A 12,244-nucleotide genomic window follows, 5' to 3' on the forward strand; every position below is an offset into this window, starting at 1 on the left:
AAATGGGAGACCCGCTGCTGGATTCTCCATATCTTCCTCTAGTTCTGGACACTCTCTTTCCCTTTGCACCGTGCAAGAAGACACGTCGGCCCAGCTCCCGTTTTGCGCCCGTGGTTCTGCGGGGAGAGCGTGGCCGTGCCTGTCCCCGTCAGTGGCCCGCATGCACGCCGTGGCGGCCTTTCCCCGCTGCCACGCAGCGCTATGCGTGAGGACACCCCGATGCAGCGCACCCCAGAGCCCACGGGGAGGGGAGCAGAGCCCTCGCCCACGGGAGGAGCCTCATACCTGCCCCCCCCCCCTTACCTGGCCCAGGTGAGCACACCTGGGCGGTGACGGACAGCCCCGACCGCCGATGGGTACGGAGGAGGAAGGGCTGTGGCCACCAATGGGTGCGCAGGGGACAGCCCCTGCCAGGGCTGGGTAAGGCCCGGAAATCCCAGTTGGCCCGGCGGGAGCGGGGCTGTGGCGCTGGGCGAGATGCGGGGCAAGGACGATGAGTACGACTACCTCTTCAAAGGTGGGTCTCCTGCCCTGCCTGCGCCGCTCCGGCCATGCCTGCGATGAGCTGTGCTCGGCCTCAGCCCGCTGCAGGCGGTGCTATCTCCATGCAGCACCCTCGGGACGGAGCTGGAAGCTGGGGCTTTGGTTTATGCTGGGATATAACACAGCTCCCAGTGCCGGGGACCTGGGGGGGGGGGGGGCTTGTTGGGGTGCTCCCCTGCGCTGGGCAGAGGGGTGGTGGGTATCGGTGATGCTGGGGCCTCAGGGTGGAAATTTGGCCGTGGTCCGAGCGTTTGCATAGAGCTGGTCTGTGGCTGCTGGGTGCAGGTGGCTGTTTGTGGCTCTAGCGCTAATTAAAGCAGCTTGTTACTGCTGTGGGAGGAGTCTAGAGCCCTCACCTGGGTGCAGCATCCAGGGGAGGGGTGGCCGTGCCTGTGGCAGGCAGGGTGCTGGTCCCTGGGGGCAGGCCGAGGAGGCAGGGGCCGTGGGGAAAGGTGGTCTGTGTGGCTCTGTGGGTGCCGTGCCGGCCCCTGAGCCCCTCTGAGCAGGTTTGGGTGCCCTCCTCTGCGTGGCTGGGGTGGGAGCAGCAGTTCTGGGGGCTGAGCGAGCAATCCCAAGAGGAAAAGCTGTGCCGCTCACCCGGCTGCAGTTAAGGGAAAGGATCCAGGGCTCTGGGGTTGTCCTTCCCGGTGCTGGTCACAGTGTGACCCCTCCGGTGTGCAAGGTGGGGTGGGGCTGGGGCCTTGGAGGTGCAGTGTTGGTTTTCCTGGCTGTAGGAGCCCAGCACCCTTGTGGATCATCCTCATCCGAGCTGCCATCCTCTCTGCACACCAGGTTTCCCTGCCCTTAGCAGCTCTCCCCTTGCACCGACCACCTTGCTGTGGCTGGAACGGGTGCTGGGGGAGGCGAGGGGACCACAGTTTGGCAACGTTGCAACCTCCCCAGCAATAAAAGCCAGGCAGTGAGATCACCCGGCGGCTGGCCATGAGTCAGCCTCCCCACACAGCCCTGCTTGAAAGACCCCGAGTAATTCCAGCCACCAACATGACAGTAGCCCTTGGCTTCTTGCACACCTCCCCTGGCCCCTGCCCAGGAAAATCCTCCTCTCTGGAGTTATTCTGGGACCCAGCAAGGGGGAAACTCTGATGCAGCCGGAGCTGGGTCATGACTCGGAGCAAGGTGCCTGGGCAGAAGCTCCTCCAGCTGGTACGGCCTTTCCTTCTTGCCCGGTGTTGCACCAGCAGCGCGGTTCTGAGATGGCCCCAGCGTGTTGTCCTCCTGTGGTGCCCATCCCTTCCCTGTGATCCTAAAGGAGCCAGGGCTGAGAGCAGCTCGGCACTGGGATCTGCATTCCCCTCCTCAGTCTTATGGTGATCTCTGGAGTCCTTAAAAAATAAGAGAACTTAGTTTTGAATGCAAGGTCTGCTCATCCCTCCTGAAGTAGGAGCAAATTCCAAGGGAGACGCAATGTTTAGGGGCACAGAGCTGGGCCAGCGCTCTCTGGGGTTACATGGCTCTGCTGAGACCAGCTTCGCCCCCTCAGAAATGGGAGATGGTCACTGCTCGAGGCAGTGTTATCCTGATTTCCGACTGAGATGAGAGCATCAGCTGCCTTCTCCTGTTGCAAAGCATGACGCAAATTCCAGCTGTGCTCATGGGAAGGTAGATGCTGCTGGAGGGGCTTGGGATAGATGAGAAATGGCCCTGGGCATGGCTGCCCCTTGGACCTTTCCTCAGGGCCCCTGTGCGGAGCTCCAGGCTGTTTCCATCCCCACCTCTGGGGTGGGACGTGATGTGTCAAGGATGTTTCACTGGTGCTCACAGGATGTGTGCTCTCTGCTTTGAACAGCTCATGCTGCCTGTTCAGAGGCAGCAAGGACTGACTGTGTCAAATGCTTCTGTGCGTGGGGTGGATGGACAATGCTGCTCGAGTCCCTCTTGCCCTTCAAGCTAGGGGAATGGGGCTGAGCACATACCCCCTCTGCATCGAGGTGCCCCAGAGGCTGCTGGATCCCTGCCCCATCAAACCCACTCCCTCCATCCCTGGCATGGTGTAAAGCCTGCAGGAGTGCGAGGAACATGCCATGGCCATGGGGGGCTGTGCAAGGTCAGCGTGTGCCCGGCATGGGCTGGCTCTGCTCCTTCCTCCCTCCCCCAGTCTCGTTTCCTAAGGCTTCCCATATCAATACTTTTTTTGCTGGCTGCAGGGGTGATGCAGCATGGCACGCCTGTGCCTCAGTTTCCCCTGGCTGTACTTAGTGCTGTCTCCTGGCAGCCAGGGCTCTTGCAGGCATCGGCTGTGCTGCCCTCCTGTCTCCAGGCCATGGCTGTGCTTGGGGCCAGAGGCAGCAGGAGCACGGCACTGCTGGAGTAGGGGACACAGCGGTTGAGCTGGGGGAAGTAGCAACTTCCCGTTGATTAAACACCAAGCCCAGATCAAAGTGGTGAGGCTCAGTAAGCGTTAACGAACCTGGCTCATCGCTGGCCTGCATTTTTCTACCGGTTTGTCCAGGGTAGCCCAGATTGTCATGGTCCTCCCAGGCTTCCATGTAGCATGCAGCAGCTTTCACTGCTGCACGGAGGAGCCACCCTTCCCTCTGTTGCTGGACGCCTTGACACGGTGATTGCCAGTGAGGCTCCGGTGCCTTCCAGCTGCCCTCGGTGATCACAGGGAGCTGCTCCACACGCTGTAGGGTTTCACGGAGCAATGCTATTTGCTGGCTGCCCTGCAACGAGGGTTTTGGCAAGGGGATGGCCACCTCGTTGGAGGCTTTGCATCCCAGCCCATGGAAGGGAGCCAAGTCCCAATGAGCTGGAGCTGATGGGGAAGAGGTTATCCAGAACATGGAGCAACATCCTGGGAGGATGGCAGCTGCTGAGCCTTGAAAGAGTGTAGATGTGTCTTGCTGCAAAACCCAGGCAAATCTGCAGCGTGCTTTTCAGCCCTGGTGACAAGTGCAGCAGTGTGGCATACCTGGTGGTCCCTTGCTGGTGTTGCTGGTCCAGCATTCTCCCCAGTGTGGTCACTGGATGGTTGTGATCTCAGCCCTGCTGTTGTCTGATCCTGGTGGGGAGAAGTGTCCCCCAAGCTTGGTCCCACAAGGGTGGGTGAAGCGAAACGGGCTGCATTTGAGTGCACCTGAAGAATGAACAGAATCAACAGTGGGGGTATTTAAAAAAAAAAATAATCAAAACCTGTTGAGTCATAAACTCAACAAACTTGACAGGGAAGCCGTATGATAAAGCCTCCCCAGAGCCTGTTGCACCAGGTTTTACAGGAACCAACCAGATCTGGGACAGGCAGAAAATGCACTTAACTAACCCACACCCAGGGACTTCCCGGCTCATGGGCTGGACCAGTAGCAGTGGAGGAGGATGCTTCCCTTCAGACCATGTCTTTTAAGTCCTCTTGTGTGCCCTCAGGGTTGGAGCTTGGGCTGGAAATAGGAGACCCAGCTCTGCTTGGCCTCTCTGGCCTGGCTCTGGCTTTCTGCCTGTTTTGTGTACATAGGTGCGTATGGGGCCTTCCTGTCCCCGGTGCTGGGAAGGAAACGCCTGGCAACTTCCAGGCACTGGCAGGAATTTTCTTGAGGGGCATTTACGGGTAGCTGTGGTGCTGCTGGGATGAGCGGAGGCTGCTGGTCTTGCTCCCCGAGTGCAGCTTCCCAGTTGCAGCTCCCTCATCCGGCAGCTTCTCCCTGGATGAAATGGACGTGGGGTCTGGGCGGCGGGCAGATGAGGAGATCCCCCATCCCTGCCAGGCTGGGCTGTGGGGTTTGCTGGGATGATCGGCATTGCAGGATACAAATGCCTTTGTTGGGCGTCCAGGGGGACTGACGCTGTGCTTGTGCCTCCCTAGTTGTGCTCATCGGGGACTCCGGGGTGGGGAAGAGCAACCTGCTCTCGCGCTTCACCCGCAATGAGTTCAACCTGGAGAGCAAGAGCACCATTGGGGTAGAGTTTGCTACAAGGAGCATCCAGGTGGACAACAAGACCGTGAAGGCTCAGATCTGGGACACGGCCGGGCAGGAGCGGTACCGGGCCATCACCTCGGCGTAAGTTTCCTTGCTCCCCACCCGTGTCCCTCACCCAGGGCCCTGCTGTGACCCTGTCCCCTCACTGTTCCCCAGGTACTACCGGGGGGCAGTGGGAGCTCTGCTCGTCTACGACATCGCCAAGTACCTGACATATGAGAATGCTGAGCGCTGGCTGAAGGAGCTGCAGGATCACGCTGATGCCAACATTGTCATCATGCTGGTGGGCAACAAGAGTGACCTGCGGCACCTGCGGGCCGTGCCCACCGATGAGGCCAGGAGCTTTGCAGGTATCTCCCCATCCTGCCCTGTCCTGTCCCATCCCAGGGTGGCTGTAGCTCACGGCACCCACCTGAGCTCACTCTGTCCTTGCAGAGAAGAATGGGCTGTCCTTCCTTGAGACATCTGCTCTGGACTCTACCAACGTGGAGACGGCTTTCCACAACATCCTCTCGGGTAAGGGGCAACCAGGAAAGTTGGGGACAGATGGAGATGGTTTCGGACATTGTGTCCTCCCAGGACCTGCTGGAGACCCTGACTGTACATACTGGGGTGGGATCCTGCTCCCCTGGATGGGGAGATGTGGGCATTTGCACCCCTTGAGCTGTGTGTTTTGGGAGGGGACCAGTCCCCCACTGAAATATATACTTAAAGATTTTTTTTTCCTTCTCTTCTTTCTCTTCTGGCAGAGATCTACCGCATCGTGTCACAGAGGCAGATCACTGGGCAGCCAGAGTCAGAGTTTGGCCCCACCACGACCATCGAGCCCATCCGGGTGCTACCCACGCAGCAGGAGGGCAGGCAGGCGCCCTGCTGCCAGAACATCTGAGCCCCCTGGGGTGCCCCCACCCTGACATGCCCCCTCCCACCATCCAGCACATGGTGGCATCATGTTTCTCGCCCTCTACCTCTGCTTGCTGCAGCCCCCCAGAACAAGGCGGGCTGTTGGCTGCTTCTGCGCGGCTGCTCTTGTGTGCACCATCATGCTGCCTGTGTGCTGCTCTCCCTGTGTTTTTATGCAGGACCTACACAAACGGGGGGGGGGGGGGGAAGCATGAGGATCTCTCCCCGTGGTTTGAGACATACCATCCCCTTGTGTCCCTGTTTCCTCTAGCCCTGAAGGCACAGTCACCGGGTGACTTGGGGTGGCACTGAACAAGCCCAAACATCGTGAGTCCCTTGTTCTGCACCACATTTCTGTGGCACCCCTGGGTGCAGCCCTTTGGGGAGGGTGTGGAGGAAGACAGTGGGTGCACCCTTCTCTTGCCTGGTGGAGTGAGCAGGAATGCAGCCAGTTGTACCCAGCCCTGCCCCTTCAACACCAAGGGCTGGGTGTGCCTCTGGGTGCTGCTGGGGCAGCTGTGGGACACCCCAGTGTGGGGTGGGGGGGTGACCCTCTACTCGTGTGTGGAAGGACCCTGTTTTTCATGCTGTGAGCCCCTTGAGGCGTGCCTGCTGCACAGCCCCAGCAAAGGGAAAAAGCTGCATCTCTTCCCCTCCTGCCCCAGCCCAGGGGCACTGGAGCAGGGACCGGGGGGGGGGGGGGCATGTCCTTAGGGGGAACCCCGAGGAGGGGACAAGGGGGTCCCGGGGCAGGGGGTGAGGGTGGGGATGGGGTGCTGAAGGTGGGCACCTTGTCCCTCCACACGCCTCCCTGTGTGGTGGCCGGTGCCAGGACATGGGGTCCCTTGGCTCTGGGCTGCAAAGAGCTTCCCGCATGACTCCAACCTGCTCCCCCTCAAGTCTTTTGCCACTCGTGGCTGGGGGCTGGTGGCAGCGTGGCCCGGCCTTGGGAACACGGCTGCCACTAGATGGAGCGTCTGCTGCACCCACGGGGTGACGGTGGCCCGTTCCCCGGCTTGGGGGACAGCGGGTACATCCCAGCGTGGGCATCGCCCGAGGTGCTGGGACAGACCGGGCTGAGCCCAGTGCCACTGTCAAGGGGTGATTGGCAGGTGTCAATCAAGAGGCGTGCAGCCGCTGCGGTGGCCTTCCTGGGAGAGCCTGTCCCCGTTAACCCCAGTACTGGGAGCATGTCCCCCACCACACTGGGGGTTTTGGGGGGGGGGGGTCTGTCTCTCCATGGCTGCCCCTGGTCACCCCATCTCACTAGGCTGTGCCGGCAGGATCTGTGCCAGGGTCTTGCCTTGGGGCACAATTTATCGATGAAACTGGAATTTGGGCAAAATCCCCAAATAAAGTTGCTGGTGGAGGCACTTTCTCTCTCTGCCAGGGTCCTTCCTTGAGGCCAGGAACTGTGCGAGCTCTGGCCCCACGCCTCGGCCCGCTTGGGCACGGAGCAGCTGGGCAGCATCCCCAAGCGATGAAGGACGTGAGAGGCGAGGAGGAGGAAGGGCAGGGAGGAAGGTGTGACCATAGCCTGGGCAAGGGGTTGTCTTGCTGGGTGGCTGGAGAGGAGAGCTTGAAATTTGGGCTCAGAGGGGCAAGTCGGATCCTGCTGCCATGGCACAGGGGGAGCGCTGGGGTGCATGAACCAGGCACAGAAATGGCTGCGCTGCGTGGGTGCCAGCCCCATTTGGGTCAAGGCTGCCCCTTTTTTTCCATCTGACAGCGCAGCCACCCCAGCCCTGGCAGCAGCTTAACCTTGGCTCGAGACATGTTGGTGCAGCTTGTCCCAGCACCATGGCGCTGCTCTGTGCCAGAGGCAGCCTCATCCCTGAGCTGGCCAGACCCATCTTTGGCCATATCCTATTTGTGTCTGACCGCGTTGGAGGCTGTCCCCAGGTGAGTGACAGTTATTATCCCACCCAGCCGGACTCTGCCCTGTGCCCACACCAGCTGGGAGAGGTATGGCTATACGCAGACCAGCCGGAGAGCTGCCAAGCACCAGCACCTCCCGCACCACCATCTGCCCACACCGAAACATGGTGCCAAGAGGTGATGTCAGCCCCGCCGCTGGGAAAGGTGGGTGCACAGGGGAAGGATGCTGCCCCTGGCTCTGCAAAGGGACAGGGGTTGAGCCAAGCGTCCCTTGGGGCTTGTTGCCGTCAGACGTGCCATTCAGCCAGGTGCTGGCACAGACACATGGGATGATGAGCTCATTTAGGTTCATAGAGACACTTTTCAGGCTCGGCAGCTCAGTTTTGTTCCAGGTTTTCCCACTTTTATATGATTTTTGCTGGAATGAAGTAGTGGGAAGGGTGAAACAAGGCACGGGTTTGCACACAAGGCTCACGGACATGGGACCTTGCTGCCACCAGGATGGGAACAGCAGCTGGTGCAGGGGAACCTATAGTCTTGCAAATGAAACTCCTTTGCTCTAATTAACCCTCAGAAGTGTTGCTAAAGGTGTGAAACTCAGTGGGAGACCCTTGAGGGGTGGTAGAAGGAGGTTACAGCCCAAACGGCTCCCGGAGCTCAGCCCAGCTGGGGGCCCTGTTCCCAACCACCACTCCTGGACCCCCTCCTAAAGCGTGAACAGACAGAAACCAAGAGCAGACGCCAAGTTTCTTAAGTAATAATACTTTAATAAAATTAAGTTCTTAATGTAATTTAGCACATTTAATACATTAACCCTTTCCCTTCTTTGTTTTCTACAAGTTGTGCAACATCATTATTTTAATTTTTTATTTTATTTTAATTTTTTTCCTTCTCCCCTTATACTATATGCCTCAAAACTCAGACAACGAGCCTAACTCTACTTCTATGTTCGGTTATATCTCTCTCAGGCCTTTATTTTTGCGTAACGCCGGAGAGATGAAAATACCTGGATGGAACATGTGATCGGTTTCCAATAGTAACAATCCCGACTACAGGTTTCCTATGACGTTAAAAGAAAAGAGGGAAAAAAAAAAAAAGCAAACACAACATAACAGGGAATGGACTTTAAATGGAAGGGCCACACAGTCAGGACAGCCAGGCTAACACCGGGCAACTCTGTGGCTGGCTGGCTCAGCGCGAGGTTGGTAGTACCGTGGAGTAGGACCATGTGATAGCACCCGGATCCATGGGAAAGCGGATACACATGAACTTGTACAGTGTTTTTGAGCAAGGATGAGAGAAAGCTAACATGGTACTGGTCAAGCAAAAGCCATGAAGGGCTGGTGGAGGGCTGCGCTCCCCTGGAAGCCACTGCCACTGCATGGGTATTGCCAAGATTGGCTGCTGATGGTCCCCGGTGGCTTGGGTTTTTAGCTCACATCTTATATGGGAAATCCCACTGGAGCTGCTTTGCTAGAGTCCCAACGGCAGCAAGCTGGAGCCTGGATCTCTTTGATAGTGGGGCAGAGCTGGAGGAAATCCTCTGCAGCCCCAAAGGCTCCCGACCATGCAGCCGGATGCCCGGGGGCTGCTCTGGGCATCCCTGGGGATTTCCCTGGCTCGCCTGCGGGCTGGTATCAGAGTCAACTCTGCAGCATGGCAGCATGAACAAGCTCTGCAGCTTGGCTCAGACCTGCTAGTTTGGGATTCGTCAGCACTCATGCCCACTGCCTTTCATGTTTGCTTAACACTGCTTTTAACCCAGGAGCAAATCCTCAATTGCAAAACAGGATCTGGCCCCTGATTTTTTTTTCACCTTTTTTTATGATTATCTTGAACAGAATTCATAAAGAAAAAGGAAAAAAGAAGTGCTGATTGTTTCACAGACGAGCAAAGCAGCCTGCAACCCTGTCTCTTCTTCCCAGCTCCTTGGAGCCAAGAGAAGATCTCCGTGGCCACGAAGTGCTGCTCTGTCTCATCTCTCTGTTTCTCTGTAAGGTGTCTGAAAAGCATCATCGCAAGACCAGAAAACACATTCTGCCATCAGCTGCCTGGTAAACTGGTGCCACCATCGGAGGGTGACTTCATTTTTTTATCCCTGCACAGACACCAGTGGAACAACTCCAGATTTTACATTAGTGTCACTTTACTGGGGGTGACTTTCAATTTGCTCCATTAGCAGCCCTGAAGTGATACTGGAGTGGATCCAGCAGTAACACTGCAGCCTGCCAGGGCTGAAGCAACTTCAGATTCCAGTAGAGTAACCCCATTGAAACGGGTGAGTTACACGGGAGTAAAGGTAGGAGCTGCCTGACCTCCACTGTCTCCAGCCATCACAGAACAGGCAAAACTGAAGTCAGCCCAACATAGAATTTTCCACCAGGTCAACTGACAGCAGAACGTGACTACCGAGTTTCTACAGTATGTGAAAAACCACAATAAAATACAGAGATTGCTCCCTAACATCCTAGAAAGGTTTTTGGAAGAACCAGCCCATCCTGGCTCTGCTCCTGCCAGTGCTGACACCAAGGAAACCTTGCTGCGGGCTCAGCAGAGGCAGGATGGGACCCCACTATCAGTATACAAGTTACTATAAAGTGCATCCACTCTCCAGTCCAGGGCATCACTGTACAATGTCAATCACTGACTCTTCTTCAAGTATCAAAACCAAAAAATGAGGTAAAACAAAAATGAAAGAGCAAACAGGCCGCCTTGTCACCCCTGCAGGGAAGGACCAGGCGCTTGATTCCACCAAGCACGAACCCCTCCGAAAGCGTGGGAGACATCGTGCCCTGCTTTCCGAAACCTCCCCGGCTTGCCGGGGAGGGTCCCGTGGAGTGATCTCTGATTCACAGTGCTATACGCAGAAACCGAATGAGAACTGTCTTCGCTTCCTGTCCTAACCTATTGCATGGCTTTGCTGAATGAATGCTGGTAAGCGGCTGCCTCGTCGCACCCCAGAAGCAGGCACGCCATCTGTGGGCAAGGGAGCAAGGGGCAGCCGCTGCATTTCTCAAAGGCTTTGGGATCCTTGTGGATGCTCCTGAACTGCAGGACATCCCTGGGTTTGCTACGACTGAGCCACGACACAGAGGATAGGAGCAAAAGCTAAACCCAGAGGTAACCACCTTCCAAGAATGTTTTCTTTGCAACGCTCTGCTTCTCTAATAGTAATGGCGTTGACACTAGGTCATTTATTTTTTAGTTATGTCATGTAAACGGTGATTTGGTGCAGCGAAAAGCAGTCACCAACGCTCCAGAGAAAAGTGCTGGCCTGGCTCTGAAACATAAGGACCAGGGTTTAACCAGCTGGCCGGGTGTGTGGTCTGGGCCGCTGCCCCAAACTGCCCAAAGTAGATCTGCCATCAGCAGAAAAGCTCCCCTCTGTGTGAACAGACCCACCGTCCAGCCTTTGCACCTGAACGCTGGTCCGCCAGCTCGGGGAGCCGTTCACTCCCGCTCTCGGCACTGCAAGGACTCAGGTGTCCGGCCGCAGAGCTCGACATGTGGCACCGGCCGAGAACAGCCTCCAGCCTCCTCCCTCGCTTTTGCAGCCAAAAAACAGGCGCTTGCCACAAATGTCACCCTCCTGAGAGCAGGACGGCATGGGGCTGGCTGTCGGGAAGCAAAGCTGCGGGTTCAGGGATGCTGTGGCCCGGCACAGCCGCAGGAAGGACCTCCCAGGCCAGCAGAGCCTTTTGCAAACATCTCACTCGCAGCTCCAGCACTCAAACCCAAAGATTTGAGGCTAAGCAACAGCTCCCTTAAGGGAGCATCCGGCACAGAAAAAAACACCCAATGAGCCAAAACTGGCATCCTGAAAGATGCTAAACAAGCGAGCTCATCCCAAGGCGCACATCGTCTCCCTGGTGCAATGCTTCCTCACCGGGTCAAGATATAACCAAAAAAAGAAAAAAAAAAAAAGCAGGGGAGGGGGGGGACAAACCAACCCTAATGTCCTATATCTACTGCCCGGCTCCGAGGGCAGAAAGCCTAATTCACAGCCCCGCAGCGGCCACGCCAGAGGAGCCCCACGCCTTTGCACCAGCACCTCGCTGCCTTCAAGCTCTGTCCGTCACATTACAGAGGGGAGTTCATCCAATTTTCCTTTCCTTTGCCTTCCCACCCAGGAACAGTCCCACCCACCCATCACGAGGACCTTCTAACACCTGTGATGCTTGGAGAAGTTCAAAAAACAAGAACAGCAAAAGAAAAGTAACAGCAACTTTTAACATTTCTTTTTTTCTGAAATTTCATGCTCCAAGCCCAAGGCTGGAGGTCAGAATAAGGCAAAAATAATGGCCTAAAACTTTCTTATTCTGTTCAGTGACTAGCCAAATCTTTATATTTGTATTTAAAAAAGCAACATAAAAACCCAAATGTTATCTTTTTAAAAAAATACATATTATTAGATCCCTTTTTTTTTCCCCCTCTATAAAAATAACTTCAGGACTTTGATTGACAGAAGGTACCAGTCGGTGGTCTGTTATTTTGTTAGGCTTTCGTTCGTTTATTTGTTTGCTTCAGAAAAATAGTACCAAAAAAAGATGGAATTTCTGGGGAAGTTAAAAATGATAGCTGATCTTGTTTACAAGTTTATTTTACATTCTGCTCTGTCTGGGATCACTTGGATCTACTATAGATTAAACAATATGGATAGCATCTACTATTTGAACTAGTTAATTTTATTTTAATCTTTACTCTAGGATTATATGAAATAAATTTGAATGTTTATTATTATTAAATTTTTTTTAATACCCATCAACTCAAACTTTTTTTTTCTTCTCCTTTTTGGTTAAAAACAAACAAACAAACAGAAAAATCTTATTTTAAAATGCTTCTTTGAAAGGCAACAGAGCAGAAACATCCGCCATCTTCCTGCTGCTTTGGGAAGGGGAGCGGGACAAGGGCTGCCTTTGTGGCGGAGGTACGGGACGCCCCGTGCTCCCCAGCCCACGGGGAGGTTGAGGCTGCTCAGCCCCTCTGCA

At 55.7% G+C, this 12,244-nt stretch overlaps 1 protein-coding gene across 1 annotated transcript; it reads left to right on the top strand.

Moving 5' to 3' along the window:
• Positions 1 to 372: 372 nt before the first annotated feature.
• Positions 373 to 5,525, top strand: LOC142036392 (ras-related protein Rab-11A-like). Its single transcript, XM_075039533.1, has 5 exons — positions 373 to 517; positions 4,361 to 4,556; positions 4,632 to 4,825; positions 4,911 to 4,991; positions 5,225 to 5,525. The coding sequence occupies exons 1-5, from the start codon at positions 478 to 480 to the stop codon at positions 5,362 to 5,364; spliced, it is 651 nt and encodes a 216-aa protein (XP_074895634.1). The 5' UTR covers positions 373 to 477; the 3' UTR covers positions 5,365 to 5,525.
• Positions 5,526 to 12,244: the final 6,719 nt, after the last annotated feature.

The sequence above is a fragment of the Buteo buteo genome, chromosome 11 (genome assembly GCF_964188355.1).
Source record: "Buteo buteo chromosome 11, bButBut1.hap1.1, whole genome shotgun sequence".
Lineage (NCBI taxonomy): Eukaryota > Metazoa > Chordata > Aves > Accipitriformes > Accipitridae > Buteo > Buteo buteo.

What these genes read in the sequence shown, in the direction of transcription:
- LOC142036392 (XM_075039533.1), top strand. Translation starts at nt 478, where the DNA reads ATGCGGGGCAAGGACGATGAGTACGACTACCTCTTCAAAG. An exon ending in GTACGACTACCTCTTCAAAG is followed by an intron (nt 518 to 4,360) that starts GTGGGTCTCCTG and finishes GTGCCTCCCTAG; the next exon opens with TTGTGCTCATCGGGGACTCC. An exon ending in TGAGGCCAGGAGCTTTGCAG is followed by an intron (nt 4,826 to 4,910) that starts GTATCTCCCCAT and finishes CTGTCCTTGCAG; the next exon opens with AGAAGAATGGGCTGTCCTTC.